Source organism: Xenopus laevis, chromosome 1S, assembly GCF_017654675.1.
Source record: "Xenopus laevis strain J_2021 chromosome 1S, Xenopus_laevis_v10.1, whole genome shotgun sequence".
Classification (NCBI taxonomy): Eukaryota; Metazoa; Chordata; class Amphibia; order Anura; family Pipidae; genus Xenopus; species Xenopus laevis.
The window spans coordinates 91,230,708-91,245,831 of NC_054372.1; the positions used below are offsets into that span (position 1 = coordinate 91,230,708).

General features: G+C 38.9%; 1 protein-coding gene across 1 annotated transcript in view; it reads right to left on the reverse strand.

Annotated features, from left to right (window-relative positions):
* The window catches only part of LOC108706208 (G-protein coupled receptor 54), a 51,798-nt gene extending 40,712 nt beyond the window's left edge, over positions 1–11,086 (reverse strand). Inside the window, exon 1 of the mRNA XM_018242812.2 lies at positions 10,153–11,086. Within this exon, the coding sequence (XP_018098301.2) occupies positions 10,153–10,444 (292 nt within the window). The 5' untranslated portion in view covers positions 10,445–11,086. The remainder of the gene's footprint in view (positions 1–10,152) is intronic.
* Positions 11,087–15,124: the final 4,038 nt, after the last annotated feature.

Sequence of the window (15,124 nt, forward strand, 5' to 3'; positions counted from 1 at the left end):
GGGTACAATACATAGTACCAATCTGAGCCAATATTCCACCTGTCTCGTTCATACACTGTGGGTCACCAGCACTCCACTACTGTTGAGATAGATGTGGGGAAAGTGCTACAACTGTGGCTAAAAAACCCATATCATTATTTCAACTGTCCAGTACCGCTTATTAGCTGTTGACCTTGAGTCTATCCAGCTTCCTCACTTAACCTTGTTTTTAACATACATTATATACTAATTTCGTCTCACATTTATTTTAGGAGGTGATCAATAAAAGTTATGTTTTATTTATATCCCTGGGAACTCAGATGAAAACAGTGGGAAGGTGCAATAATACGGGTCATACTTTTTTCCTATTTTGTGCAACTATATATAACAGTGACCTTGCACACTACCAATTTGTATTAAATTTCTATCAATGGATGGTGCTACCTATTTTCTCTTTAACGTAATTGAAAAAAAAGTCTTTATTTCTGGGGAACTAACTGAAAACAATTTAACTGAAAAAAGTGTTTGGAAGGTGAACAGCCCCTTTAAGATCAATCCAAACCCCTATTAAAGGAACAGTTCAGTGTTAAAATAAAAACTGGGTAAATAGATAGGCTGTGCAAAATAAAAAATGCAAAAAGGAAAGGTTGTGGGAGCCCTCCATGGCTTAATAAAAATGTACTAAAATACAATGGAAGTGCTACTGATCTGGCCAAATTAACTACAGACATAGAAAAAAGCTAATGGCGGGGGAGGACTAAGCCCTATGATGAAAACCAATGCCCAGGTCGGGAGCCCTTTTATTTCAGGTAATGCTTTTATGCCAGGAGGCTTTAGCATTTGAAATTATGACCAGAGGTAAATAGTTAGGGACCGCCATATGGGTTTTTCCTTGACGTGGTATGGTGGCTTATCAATCTTATGATCATAATTTTGTAATTAAAAAATCCCTGTCTTTGTAAATACATGCATCTGCATAGATTACTGATATGACAGGGGACCAGGGAATGTGCATTGATCCTTTTTTCTTCTTTTTTCTATGTCTGTAGTTAATTTGGCCAGATCAGTAGCACTTCCATTGTATTTTAGTACATTTTTATTAAGCCATGGAGTGCTCCCACAACCTTTCCTTTTTGTATTTTGTATTGTAGCAGATTTATTCTGTTCGGAAGTTCAGCAGCTATGCTGCAGGCCAGGCTTCCATGTGGTTGTAGCACCCCCACACCTGTCTCTTTAAATGGTGGAACAATGCCTTTGGAAATGGGTGTTCGTCTGGGCAGTTTCTCTCTTAAAACCCGCAAGCGGGGTAGGATTAATCTCATGGAACCAATGCTGGGGTCTAGGTTATGTCTCCCCTTTGAAAGCTAATGGCGGGGGAGGACTAAGCCCTATGATGAAAACCAATGCCCAGGTCGGGAGACCTTTTATTTCAGGTAATGCTCTTATGCCGGGAGGCTTTAGCATTTGAAATTATGACCAGAGGTAAATAGTTAGGGACCGCATTATGGGTTTTACCTTGACGTGGTATGGTGGTTTATCAGTCTTATGATAATTTTGTAACTATGATAATTTTGTAACTAAAAAACCCCTGTCTTTGTAAATACATGCATCTGCTTAGATTACTGATATGACAGGGGACCAGGGAATGTGCAAAATAAAAAATGTTTAGTTAGTTAGCCAAAAATGTAATATATAAAGGCTGGAGTGACTGGATGTCTAACATAATAGCCAGAACACTACTTCCTGCTTTTCAACTCTATAACTCTGAGTTAGTCAGTGACTTGAAGGGGGAACCACATGGGACATAACTGTTCAGTGAGTTTGCAATTGATCCTTAGCATGCAGCTCAGATTCAAAAGCAACAGTTATGACTCATGTGCCCCCCCCCTCAAGTCATTGCCAATCAGTGGAAACCAAGAGAGCTGAACACCAGCCTTTATACATTACATTTCTGCATAACTAACTATATTATAAACATTTTTCATTTTGCACAGCCTATCTATTTACCCAGTTTTTATTCTTACATTGAACAATTCCTTTAAAATATTATGGAATCTTCCATCACAAAATCACCTGGCAGGGCATTTCATTACTTCACTGCCTTTAGTGTGAAGAACCAATTTTGCTGCTTCAAATTAAAATTCAGTTCATCAGTTCTAAAGGGGTGGCCTATGGTTCTTTTATTTGTGAAAAAAGATTTCCCACCATCTATTTATAATATCTTCTCATGTACTTATAAATTTGTTTTCTCTGGAGAAAAGGCATTTGCAAGGTGATATGATTACTCTTTACAAGTACAAAACAGAACATTAAAAACGATAGCGGGGGATGCTTTTTCATATAGGAAAGCACAAAGAACAAAAGGCTACCTCTTTAGATTGAAGAACAGAATTTCCACTTGAAGCAAGGCAAAAGATTCTTCACAGTGAAGGCAATGATGCCGTACAATGCCCTACTGGGTGATGTTGTGATTGCAGGTTCCATTAGTGCCTTTAATAGGTACATCTCTCATAACATTATCTTTGCATGCTATTTACAATTTTGCCATAAAAGTATTTGCTTGATGCTTTTACATTACCTATCTGACCCCCCATGTTCCTCTATGAGGGGACTGCCATATTTGTGCAGCAGTAGTCCATTAGCAATATAAATAGAAGGGACAGTCAGTTTGGCAAAACAGTCAGGTAGAGGAACTTCAAATAACAATTACTATTACAAATCTATCAGCAAAACATAATCAATATGACCTATAGGTAACTTTTAATGTATATTAATATTTTGAAGAGTTTTTTGTATCAGTATTGCTTCAACAAAATAGGTAGATAGAGACCTAATACGATCATCTCCCTACTCTCTATACCAGGTAATTCATGGTACACAAATGTACCAAACACTCTCACTCACCAAAATTAGGGTTAATTTTTAGTAACCCAACAAGCATTTTGGCAGACAAAGGGTGACGCTGAATTCAGACACTCTAGTCCAGGGGTGCCCAAAAGGTAGATCAGGATCTACCAGTAGACCTTTAGTTGGTGATCAGTAGATCACCCTTCTGTTTTATTCCTTTCATTCAGATATTTATTATGTTATGGTTACATAAGAAATAGTTGTTAAATATAGTAATATATTTAACCCTTTAAGTGCCACCCCACGTAGAATCTACGTTCTGTGGGGATGGCACTTGAAATGCCACAGAACGTAGATTCTACGTTCTGCAGCATTTCAGGGTTAGGGAACGGAGGAGCGGCTTTTCAAGCCGCTTGCTCCGTTCCTCTTCGTTCCCCAGCCCCCAGGCAACGAGCAGGGGCCGGGAACGAGTGGCCCCTGAGGCGCGATCGCCCAGGGGCCCTAAATGCAGCAGCAGACACGTGCACACTGCGTGTCCTGCTGCTGCTTTCACTTCCTGAGCCGAAGCTCCGCCCCCTCTCAACGGATCTTCCTGGGTGATGCAGCATTTTCTTCCTCCAGCCCTGCACAACGATCTGGACCTGCTTCCCCCAGGTTAGTGCCCATCCACACACAGAAACACACACAAACACACAAACACACACTTATTTTCCCATTACACACTTACATTCACACTTACACACAATCACATACATTTTTGGGGGATCAGGGGGGTCACACACATTCACAGCACCCCCACACGCTTGCACACACACACAACATGCAATTGGTCAGTTGTACACACACACATACACACTTGCACTGTTGTGTATTTTTTTTTTTTTTTTCTTATCGCATCGTCTGTTTTTTTTGCTGAAAAAACTGTTTTATTGCCATTGCGAATAGCGTATTCGCTAATTGCACTGCGCAATACCTTTTGTATGTTATTTTGGTGATTATACTGCAATTTGGGTGATTTTGGTGCATTTTTAGACATTTTATTGCATGTTTTGCCATTTTATTACATTTTCAGCTTTGCAAAGGTGTTGTTCCCCTTTTTCTGTCTGTAAAACCTATTTGGCCATGCTAAAATTATCAAAAATTGATTCTGACTGCTGATTACAGTAGGCGAAAAAAAAAAAAGCATTGATTTTTGCGGTTTTGTTGGATTTTAGGGATTTTTGTTACTTCATTTTGACCTTGGAAATTTTGTCTGCTATATAACCATTTGGAGGTCTCTGTGTACAAAGTAGTTTGGTAAATCTTTTCATATCAGGCATCACACTGTTCAGTACACTCCTGGCTTTCATATTGAGGATGACTTTTGCTGGTACGTTACAAAATGTGGGGTATATAATGGGGTAAAATGCAAGCTTTGTGACTATTTTCAGAAATTCCATAAAAAGCGTTATGTTTAGCATTGCTTTGTGGTTTTGTAGTTTGCAGTAGAAAGATGTAATTACTTGCTTTAGATTCGTCTGAATGTGTGCTTTCAGAAAATATATGGTTTTCTAGGGTCTCTATACTGTTAGGGGGTCTTATGGTGCATAATGCACATACCAGGTGCTTGTATTGTAGCAGTCAGAGTGTCATATGTGAAAATTCATATGTACTATTTTCATTTGGGCGTCTCTGTATGCCACCTAGTTTGGTAAATCTTTTCATATCAGGCATCACACTGTTCAGTACACTCCTGGCTTTCATATTGAGGATGACTTTTGCTGGTACGTTACAAAATGTGGGGTATATAATGGGGTAAAATGCAAGCTTTGTGACTATTTTCAGAAATTCCATAAAAAGCGTTATGTTTAGCATTGCTTTGTGGTTTTGTAGTTTGCAGTAGAAAGATGTAATTACTTGCTTTAGATTCGTCTGAATGTGTGCTTTCAGAAAATATATGGTTTTCTAGGGTCTCTATACTGTTAGGGGGTCTTATGGTGCATAATGCACATACCAGGTGCTTGTATTGTAGCAGTCAGAGTGTCATATGTGAAAATTCATATGTACTATTTTCATTTGGGAGATTTTTGTGGGGTAAAAACACAGAAATATATATTTACCCCCCAAAACCATATATTTTTTGGAAAGTACACATTCTACCGAATCTAAAATGAGTACCCATGCCTTTCTGCTCCAAACTACTGAGTCGCAAGGCCTTCCCAAAATTGACGGTTTTGGTGAAATATCTGAAAATTGCCTCAAAGCTTCGACTTCCCAGCACCATATTACCCATGTATCATTACGTACCAAGAAAAAGCACCCTAAATATGATTGCCAGGGTTCCTCCAAACAGTTTGGTGGCCATTGTTCATAGGTTTACCAAAGTATCTTGCATTTAGAGGCCCCAAAATGAAGTTAGCGCATATAAATAGTCCTGTAGGTAACTTCAGCTAAATCAACACATTGACTGCATTTTTTGTGGGGTAAAAACACAGAAATATATGTTTACCCCCCAAAACCATATATTTTTGGAAAGTACACATTCTACCGAATCTAAAATGGGTACCCATGCCTTTCTGCTCCAAACTACTGAGTCGCAAGGCCTTCCCAAAATTGTCGGTTTTGGTGAAATATCTAAAAATTGCCTCAAAGCTTCAAATTCCCAGCACCATATCACCCATGTATCATTACGTACCAAGAAAAAGCACCCTAAATATGATTGCCAGGGTTCCTCCAAACAGTTTGGTGGCCATTGTTCATAGGTTTACCAAAGTATCTTGCATTTAGAGGCCCCAAAATGAAGTTAGCGCATATAAATAGTCCTGTAGGTAACTTCAGCTAATGAAAAATCAACACATTGACTGCATTTTTTGTGGGGTAAAAACACAGAAATATATGTTTACCCCCCAAAACCATATATTTTTGGAAAGTACACATCCTACCGAATCTAAAATGGGTACCCATGCCTTTCTGCTCCAAACTACTGAGTCGCAAGGCCTTCCCAAAATTGTCGGTTTTGGTGAAATATCTAAAAATTGCCTCAAAGCTTCAAATTCCCAGCACCATATCACCCATGTATCATTACGTACCAAGAAAAAGCACCCTAAATATGATTGCCAGGGTTCCTCCAAACAGTTTGGTGGCCATTGTTCATAGGTTTACCAAAGAATCTGGCATTTAGAGGCCCCAAAATGAAGTTAGTGCATATAAATAGTCCTGTGGGTAACTTCAGCTAATAACTTCATTTCGGGGACTCTAAATGCCAGATTCTTTGGTAAACCTATGAACAATGGCCACCAAACTGTTTGGAGGAACCCTGGCAATCATATTTAGGGTGCTTTTTCTTGGTACGTAATGATACATGGGTGATATGGTGCTGGGAAGTTGAAGCTTTGAGACAATTTTCAGATATTTCACCAAAACCGTCGATTTTGGGAAGGCCTTGCGACTCAGTAGTTTGGAGCAGAAAGGCATGGGTACTCATTTTAGATTCGGTAGAATGTGTACTTTCCAAAAATATATGGTTTTGGGGGGTAAACATATATTTCTGTGTTTTTACCCCACAAAAAAATGCAGTCAATGTGTTGATTTTTCATTAGCTGAAGTTACATACAGGACTATTTATATGCGCTAACTTCATTTTGGGGCCTCTAAATGCAAGATACTTTGGTGAACCTATGAACAATGGCCACCAAACTGTTTGGAGGAACCCTGGCAATCATATTTAGGGTGCTTTTTCTTGGTACGTAATGATACATGGGTGATATGGTGCTGGGAAGTTGAAGCTTTGAGACAATTTTCAGATATTTCACCAAAACCGTCGATTTTGGGAAGGCCTTGCGACTCAGTAGTTTGGAGCAGAAAGGCATGGGTACTCATTTTAGATTCGGTAGAATGTGTACTTTCCAAAAATATATGGTTTTGGGGGGTAAACATATATTTCTGTGTTTTTACCCCACAAAAAATGCAGTCAATGTGTTGATTTTCATTAGCTGAAGTTACATACAGGACTATTTATATGTGCTAACTTCATTTTGGGGCCTCTAAATGCCAGATACTTTGGTAAACCTATGAACAATGGCCACCAAACTGTTTGGAGGAACCCTGGCAATCATATTTAGGGTGTTTTTTCTTGGTACGTAATGATACATGGGTGATATGGTGCTGGGAAGTTGAAGCTTTGAGGCAATTTTCAGATATTTCACCAAAACCATCGATTTTGGGAAGGCCTTGCGACTCAGTAGTTTGGAGCAGAAAGGCATGGGTACTCATTTTAGATTCGGTAGAATGTGTACTTTCCAAAAATATATGGTTTTGGGGGGTAAACATATATTTCTGTGTTTTTACCCCACAAAAATGTGGTCAATGTGTTGATTTTTCATTAGCTGAAGTTACCTACAGGACTATTTGTATGCACTAACTTGATTTTGGGGCCTCTAAATGCCAGATACTTTGGTAAACCTATGAACAATGGACACCAAACTGTTTGGAGGAACCCTGACAATCATATTTAGGGTGCTTTTTCTTGATACGTAATGATACATGGGTGATATGGTGCTAGGAAGTTGAAGCTTTGAGGCAATTTTCAGATATTTCACCAAAACCGACAATTTTGGGAAGGTCTTGCGACTCAGTAGTTTGGAGCAGAAAGGCATGGGTACCCATTTTAGATTCGGTAGAATGTGTCCTTTCCAAAAATATATGGTTTTGGGGGGTAAACATATATTTCAGTGTTTTTACCCCACAAAAAATGCAGTCAATGTGTTGAATTTTCATTAGCTGAAGTTACCCACAGGACTATTTGTATGCACTAACTTCATTTGGGGGCCTCTAAATGCCAGATACTTTGGTAAACCTATGAACAATGGCCACCAAACTGTTTGGAGGAACCCTGACAATCATATTTAGGGTGCTTTTTCTTGATACGTAATGATACATGGGTGATATGGTGCTAGGAAGTTGAAGCTTTGATGCAATTTTCAGATATTTCACCAAAACCGACAATTTTGGGAAGGCCTTGCGACTCAGTAGTTTGGAGCAGAAAGGCATGGGTACTCATTTTAGATTCGGTAGAATGTGTCCTTTCCAAAAATATATGGTTTTGGGGTGTAAACGTATATTTCTGTGTTTTTACCCCACAAAAAATGCAGTCAATGTGTTTATTTTTATTAGCTGAAGTTACCCACAGGACTATTTGTATGCGCTAACTTCATTTTGGGGCCTCTAAATGCCAGATACTTTGGTAAACCTATGAACAATGGCCACCAAACTGTTTGGAGGAACCCTGGCAATCATATTTAGGGTGCTTTTTCTTGGTACGTAATGATACATGGGTGATATGGTGCTGGGAAGTTGAAGCTTTTAGGAAATTTTCAGATATTTCACCAAAACTGACAATTTTGGGAAAGCCTTGCGACTCAGTAGTTTGGAGCAGAAAGGCATGGGTACCCATTTTAGATTCGGTAGAATGTTTACTTTCTAAAAATATATGGTTTTGGGGGGTAAACGTATATTTCTGTGTTTTTACCCCACAAAAAATGCAGTCAATGTGTTGATTTTTCATTAGCTCAAGTTACTCACAGGACTATTTGTATGTGCTAACTTCATTTTGGGGCCTCTAAATGCCAGATACTTTGGTAAACCTATGAACAATGGCTACCAAACTGTTTGGAGGAACCCTGGCAATCATATTTAGGGTGCTTTTTCTTGGTATGTAATGATACATGGGTGATATGGTGCTGGGAAGTTGAAGCTTTTAGGAAATTTTCAGATATTTCACCAAAACTGACAATTTTGGGAAAGCCTTGCGACTCAGTAGTTTGGAGCAGAAAGGCATGGGTACTCATTTTAGATTCGGTAGAATGTGTACTTTCCAAAAATATATGGTTTTGGGGGGTAAACGTATATTTCGGTGTTTTTACCCCACAAAAAATGCAGTCAGTGTGTTGATTTTTCAGTAGCTGAAGTAAAGTCCTGGACAATTTGGATGTGCTAACTTCATATTGGGGTCTCTAAATGCCAGGTACTTTGGTAATCCTATGCACAATGGGGATCAAACTGTTCAGTGGACCCCTGGCAATCATATTCAGGGTGTTTTTTCTTGGTATCTAATATAGTGTGTGATATGCGGAGCAGCAAAATAAAACCTTTGAAGTGATTTTTCAAAATTTTGATACATTTTGATAAAAAACGCTACGTTCAGACAAGCTTTGATGTTTGGTAGTTAGGAGTAGAGAGACACAGTTACCCATTTTGGAATCGGCAGAATGTGTACTTTCCAAAAATATATGGTCTTCTGGGGTAAACATACTGTTTCAGGATTTTGTGGCCTTGGAATCAAAAGTATGCCGTTTTCTGCCTTCTGCTTTCAAAATTCGGTAATATACTGCCGGTAGTTTTTGCTGTACAGATGTCCTAAATCTTCCTAAAACTATACATATTTGGTATTGGCATGTTCAAGAGACATGAGGCTTTCCAAATCAGTTGGATTTTCATGCGTAAAATGAAATATTTTTCAGGTATAAGTTCATATATTGTGAAAAATAGGAATTTTTCATTTTTTTTTTTGTATTTAGCACTATAAATCTTTTTGCAGAGGTGGAAATACAAGAAAACTCAGGCAGATTTAGAAAGCTCAGTTTCTCCCGAAAAAAACAATGTATAGTTTTCCTAGCTGAACTATAGGTTTCCCCTCAGAAAATGCCCCTAAAGTGAGAGAGCACAGAATGTTTCAAAAACGTCTGGCATTTCGCGTAACCAAATTGGTCAATTCTGCTGGCACTTAAAGGGTTAAAAAACAATATAAATCAATATATTTAAGTAATATTTTCCATGGAAGAATGCTATCAGTGATTTTATGGATGTAGCTCATAATGGGACAAGATCACTAAAAGTAGACCCTGCATTACTCAAGTATGGGCACTCTTGCTCTAGTCTGATAACTGTTGGTGAGTTAATTAGCATATCAATAGATTTAGAAATTTATTTTATATTTACTATTACAAACAGTGCATATATATTTATATTTATATACTGTATATATACACATACACAAAAATATATTACAAAAAGATTATTAAAATAAAAGGGGGAAAAAAGTAAATAAAATAAAAAGGAAAAAAACACAGAGAAACCCAATACATACCAAATTAGAATGTCCTGTCCTGCTATGGCTAGAGTTGGAAAGCTGCATCTTGGCAGATGTTGGACCCACCAGTCAAACCACAACTAGTCGGATTGAATTCCTGGCAAGTGAAATTGGTCTGCTATGCATTAACTTCCACTGAGGGGATACTTTGCAACTGTCTCCCCTTACCTGGGTGGCATGTTAGCTTCCTGCTCACTTACCTATATAGAAGTTGGTGACGGTTCTCATTTGCTTGTGCTTGGAGATTACGTAAATGACCAGAGAATTTCCAGACAGTCCTACTAACATCAGCATGGCAAAAAATAATGGCACTAGCCATGCATCCACCAGCTGAGGTGGTCGTGGGGGGTCTTCATACTCTTCCAGGTCTGACATATTGGTACATGGATACAGCATTCCCCCAAGACAGGAATCATTAAAGGCAAATATAGACTCATTATCCATCTCTGGACCAGATGAAGATTCAGACATAACCCCCAAAAAGGCAGTCATTGCAACTCCAGAGGTCTACTTGTGAAGAAACGTGGGAGTGATCATGCAGCAGGTTCAGAGCCCAGCAAAAACAGAGATATAATATGACTACCTGGCCAAGTATTAACAGTGCTGCCAGATTATGGCTCGCCTTACTGAAATTCACACTGGCATTACACTGAAGAATTCAGATGAAGGTGATGGTAAAGGTCCATTCAAACTGGCTTAGTAAAAGGGTCCAATCAAACTGGCTTAGTATAAGGTTCCATTCAGACTGGCTTAGTGAATGACTAATAATCATCAGGTATCCAACATTTCTTCCTGCAAGGGCAGTTAAAACACTGATAGGATTTAGTGAGACATCTATCCACAGAAATAAAACGAGTCAGAGACGAGCTGCTCCCTCCAGTGCTACAGTGTTACTTACGTCCAGGAACTTGCCAACTTCTGCTGCTTCCGACAGCAGTGAGCACCATTCATATAAGCATCATCTGGAAACGAAGAACTTAAGGAATAGAGAGTGTACAGTTATTGCTCATGTGGATTCTGCAAGGTGGAGGCAATGCTCTAGCCTGGCACTATGAGCAACATTTCAATGCATGGGATGCAGAGAAACAAGACCTTGGTCCTTTCGCACCAAAGTGACTCAGAATGCAGATTGTAGTTCCCTATAAGGAAAGTTCCCTCCCGCCCACTACCTCTACCCACCATGCAGAAGAATGGGCGTCACAGCTTAAGATAAAGACCCTTGTGCTGGCTGTTGTTAAAAGACGTCTTCTGGCATAGTGTGTGCTCTGAAGGGGTTTATGCACTGGTACTCTGCTGGCTGTGTATGGGTTAATATATAGCTCTTCAGCATATTCATTAAGGCTTGGGGAGGCTAAGGCTTTCCAAACCTGCCTAACCAAAAAAGATTAAAATATGTAAACAAAACAAAAAGCTTTACTGAGTGACAGTTGCAATAGCTTAGCTGCTTGGGGGCAGAGGGGGGCTGCAAATGTCCAAAAGTAGCTGTGCATTTGGAGCAAAACTGAAGCGTGTGCTGTCATCATTATGCCTCCAAGCTCAGTTTTTTTTTTATAACTAGTTTGCTGTAATGATGCTTACTGCACAGTGAGCACTATAACTTCACTGTGCCTCCCTCACTTTGCTTCATTCAGAATTCTCCTTACTCCTCTTGCCCACTTCTCCAGGTATACTGTTGCTGCCTGTCCAGTCTTCTGGCAGTGCCCACCTTAGGGCCATGGCACACAATGAGATTTGTGGTTTGCAGTCAAATCTTCACAATAGGGAGCATCAAATTTCCCAAAAAAAGACTTTCCATTAAGATTGGCGCAAGTAAAAGCTTTTACTCACAGGAATCCGACTTAATCACATTTTTCTGTGGTAAAGCCAGATCGCCGCAAGTAGTAGGTTTTATCTGCAGCGTAATGTTATACTGTGGAAAGTCTTTTTTGGGACATTTGATGCTCACAGTATCGCAGATTTAACTGCAGGCAACAAAACTTACTATGTGCCATCGAGCTCAAACATTTTAGAAATTCCTTTATCAGCAAGCATTAGTACTTCTCATATCTTCTGCTGGGTCTTTCTCCCAACACACACTGCAAATATTTCACTCCTGTATTCTGCTGCCGGCAAATAGCAAAGACAAAACAGGGCAAAGAAGCAGCTTTGTTAGAAGGTTAATGACAGGAAGGATGGTTGCACATAGAGGGGTCTATTTATCATGCTATGTACACTGATTAACTCCAGAAAAATGGTATAAGAATGTGTAAAAAATAAATGGAGAATTTATCAAGGTGCTGCCTGATATTTAGATTTGATGCCATTATTTTAGACCCCACATAATCCATTAAAGTCAATGGGAAAAAAATGACATGGCAAGTAAGTTTTGGCAAAAGTCACTCTTTTAAAAATATGCAAAGAGACACAATAAAAACACTGAGAAAAAAATGATGAATAAACACTGTATTTTTCACATAGCATTTTCAAGAATCTGCTTCCTTTTTGGGCGTTCGCTTCTGCATTTTTCAAATACAAGCTGATCGCAAAAAAGCACATATAGTTTAAACATTTTTTTGCCGCAGTTTTTTTCCATTCGAAGCACAACCTTCTCAAACGCTAATGGAGTGAAACTAAACTCATGAGGACAGTCTGGCAAAATATAAGGGAATCAATTAGTGAATGTGTTTTTTTGAGCTCAAACCTGTGTTTTAACACGAGTGAAATGGATAAAAAATGCAGGAAAAGATCCCTTACACTGTATTTTTACAATACAATACACATTTTGATAAGTACTGGTATGTCGTATATTTGGTCACATTTTTTTACCCAGCATTATAAATAGCCCCAGAGTTTAAACTGGAGCCAAGGCAAAAGTTATATTGATGTGTGATCTATTTCATCTTTAGACCCTGAGCTTTGGCTCTGCTTCTCTTTACTTGCATTTTATAGAGAGAAGTGGATCTGCTCTCTTCTGCAGCTTTTGTCTTATGTTGAGTGGAGTAGGGAAGATTGGCCCGAAGACCGCAAAAGCAGGTGTTGTTAGGCTGATCCTGTACCTGCACTCAGGCAGAAGCTGTGCCTGTTAGTGAATATGGGGAAAGAACGGATCTGCTCCTTTGCACCTACTGTTTGCAAAGCTGTCAACCTCCAGATGGTGGACTCCGTCTCCCAGTCTCCTATCTCTCTATTCAACATTCCCCTGATTTCTGATGATTTTCCACAAGATTAGACGATTTGAACACGTGCAATAAACTTAAAGGGAAACATGAGGCTTCCAAGTTGGTAAAGGGATTCATTTTAAAGACTCACTGCATATGAATTAAAGCAAAATTGAAACAACGCATACAGTATGCACATTTCAAAAACATACTTTTAACATATAGCCACTTTATAATTGTAATGTTACGAAAAATTTGAATTCCCTATTCTGCACCAGGGGTTTCAAAATGCCTCTAAATGTGTGCACACAACCAACAGAATTCCATATTTCCACTGTGACTGCAGAAGATAAAAATAAGCATACCTTTTCTGATGGAAATGGGAGGGGGAGCATGCAGTTTCATTCAGCCTGAAGAGAACCAGTGTGCAGCATGCCACTCACACAGGGCCAAGCAGCACACCCAATCAGAAGGCAGGCAGGGCGGCAGGCATACTGCTAAATAAGAAGGCAGGCTGCTTCTCACACAGGATGAAAGAAAATACTATGTATGTCATGAAACTTGATGCCTTGTTAATAAGCCTTGTCTGTCTTCACTGCCCCCGTACCGCCTGTCATTAAAGGAAAACTAAACCCCCAAACAATGTAGGTCTCTATAAAAATATATTGCATCAAACAGCTCATATGTAAAACCCTGCTTCATGTAAATAAACCATTTTCATAATAATATACTTTTCTAGTAGTATGTGCCATTGGGCAATCCAAAATAGAAAATTGACATTTTAAAAAATAAAGGCCGCCCTCTTGGATCCTAGGATTCACAGTGCGCACAAATAAACCATACATGTTAGGTCACATGAGCCAATTAACCGACAGAGTTCTGTCTTTTGTTTCCACTCTTCTTCTTGTTACAGTTAGAGCTGGAGTATTTCTGGTCTGAGGCAGCACACAGACTATCACAAAATGGTGGTTCAAGGCAAGAGATGTAAAAGGGCAATATTTACTTAAATACATATATACCAGTTTGTCACTTCATTTGATATAAGGTGTATGTTACTTAAGTATTCATTTTGGGGGTTAATTTTCCTTTAAGGCACCAAATTCAGTAGCAGTACATCCTTGCATTTTCTATCATAGGTCAAATCACTTGGGTTATGGTAAAAACCAATAAATGACTTGGTCAAAAAGACCCAAACCAAATAACTGAATAATTATTCCAGTAAGCACAAGGGAACCCTTTCAATATAAACCTCTAATAGCACTTATATAACAACCTTTATTACAGATTCATTACCAGACTAAACTATAGCTCAATAGCAAATAAATATAGAATAGAGAAGTCATGATTAGTAATTAGTTAGTAATAACTTCAGATTCATTACATGTTTGCTCAGAACCCAGTACAATTAGCATTAGAATTTAATAATCAGCCCTGTAGCATCAGCTCATATAACGGACAAACCTCATTTTCTGCTTGATGATTTATGACAGCCCCTTTGTGTTGGGATTCCCAGCACATGCCTTGAGTTGCTGTCAGCTACCTGAGCATATCACACCACAAAGCCTCTTTCCCTGACTCCCTAAGGCAAAACCATCTTTTCCTGCCTATGCCTTATCCATCGGCTGAGGGTGAATATTTAATTTGAAAGTCTACGGCCAATGTCATATATAGTGGTTTCTCTGATGGCCACCAGCAGAGAAATAGTTGGTTTGACCCCCTATCATTATGACTCTGTGGCACTAAAAACATTGTGATTGATCTGTCACTGCTTACATGGGGTGGAGATTTTACTTTCCAGTACGATCACTGTATCATATGGTTAATGAACACTGCATTGACCATAGAGGGTACGGTCATGGACAAAATAGGTGCAGAGCATTGCAATAACCCCATACATGCCAATAAAATCTTTTCTTAAAATGTATAATGTGCATTGCATTAAGCCTGGATAAAACAGTAGAATCGGTACATGGTTTAAAAGAAGTAATTTATATGCAGTGAGCCTTAAAATTAACCCCTTTGCCACCTTTAAAGT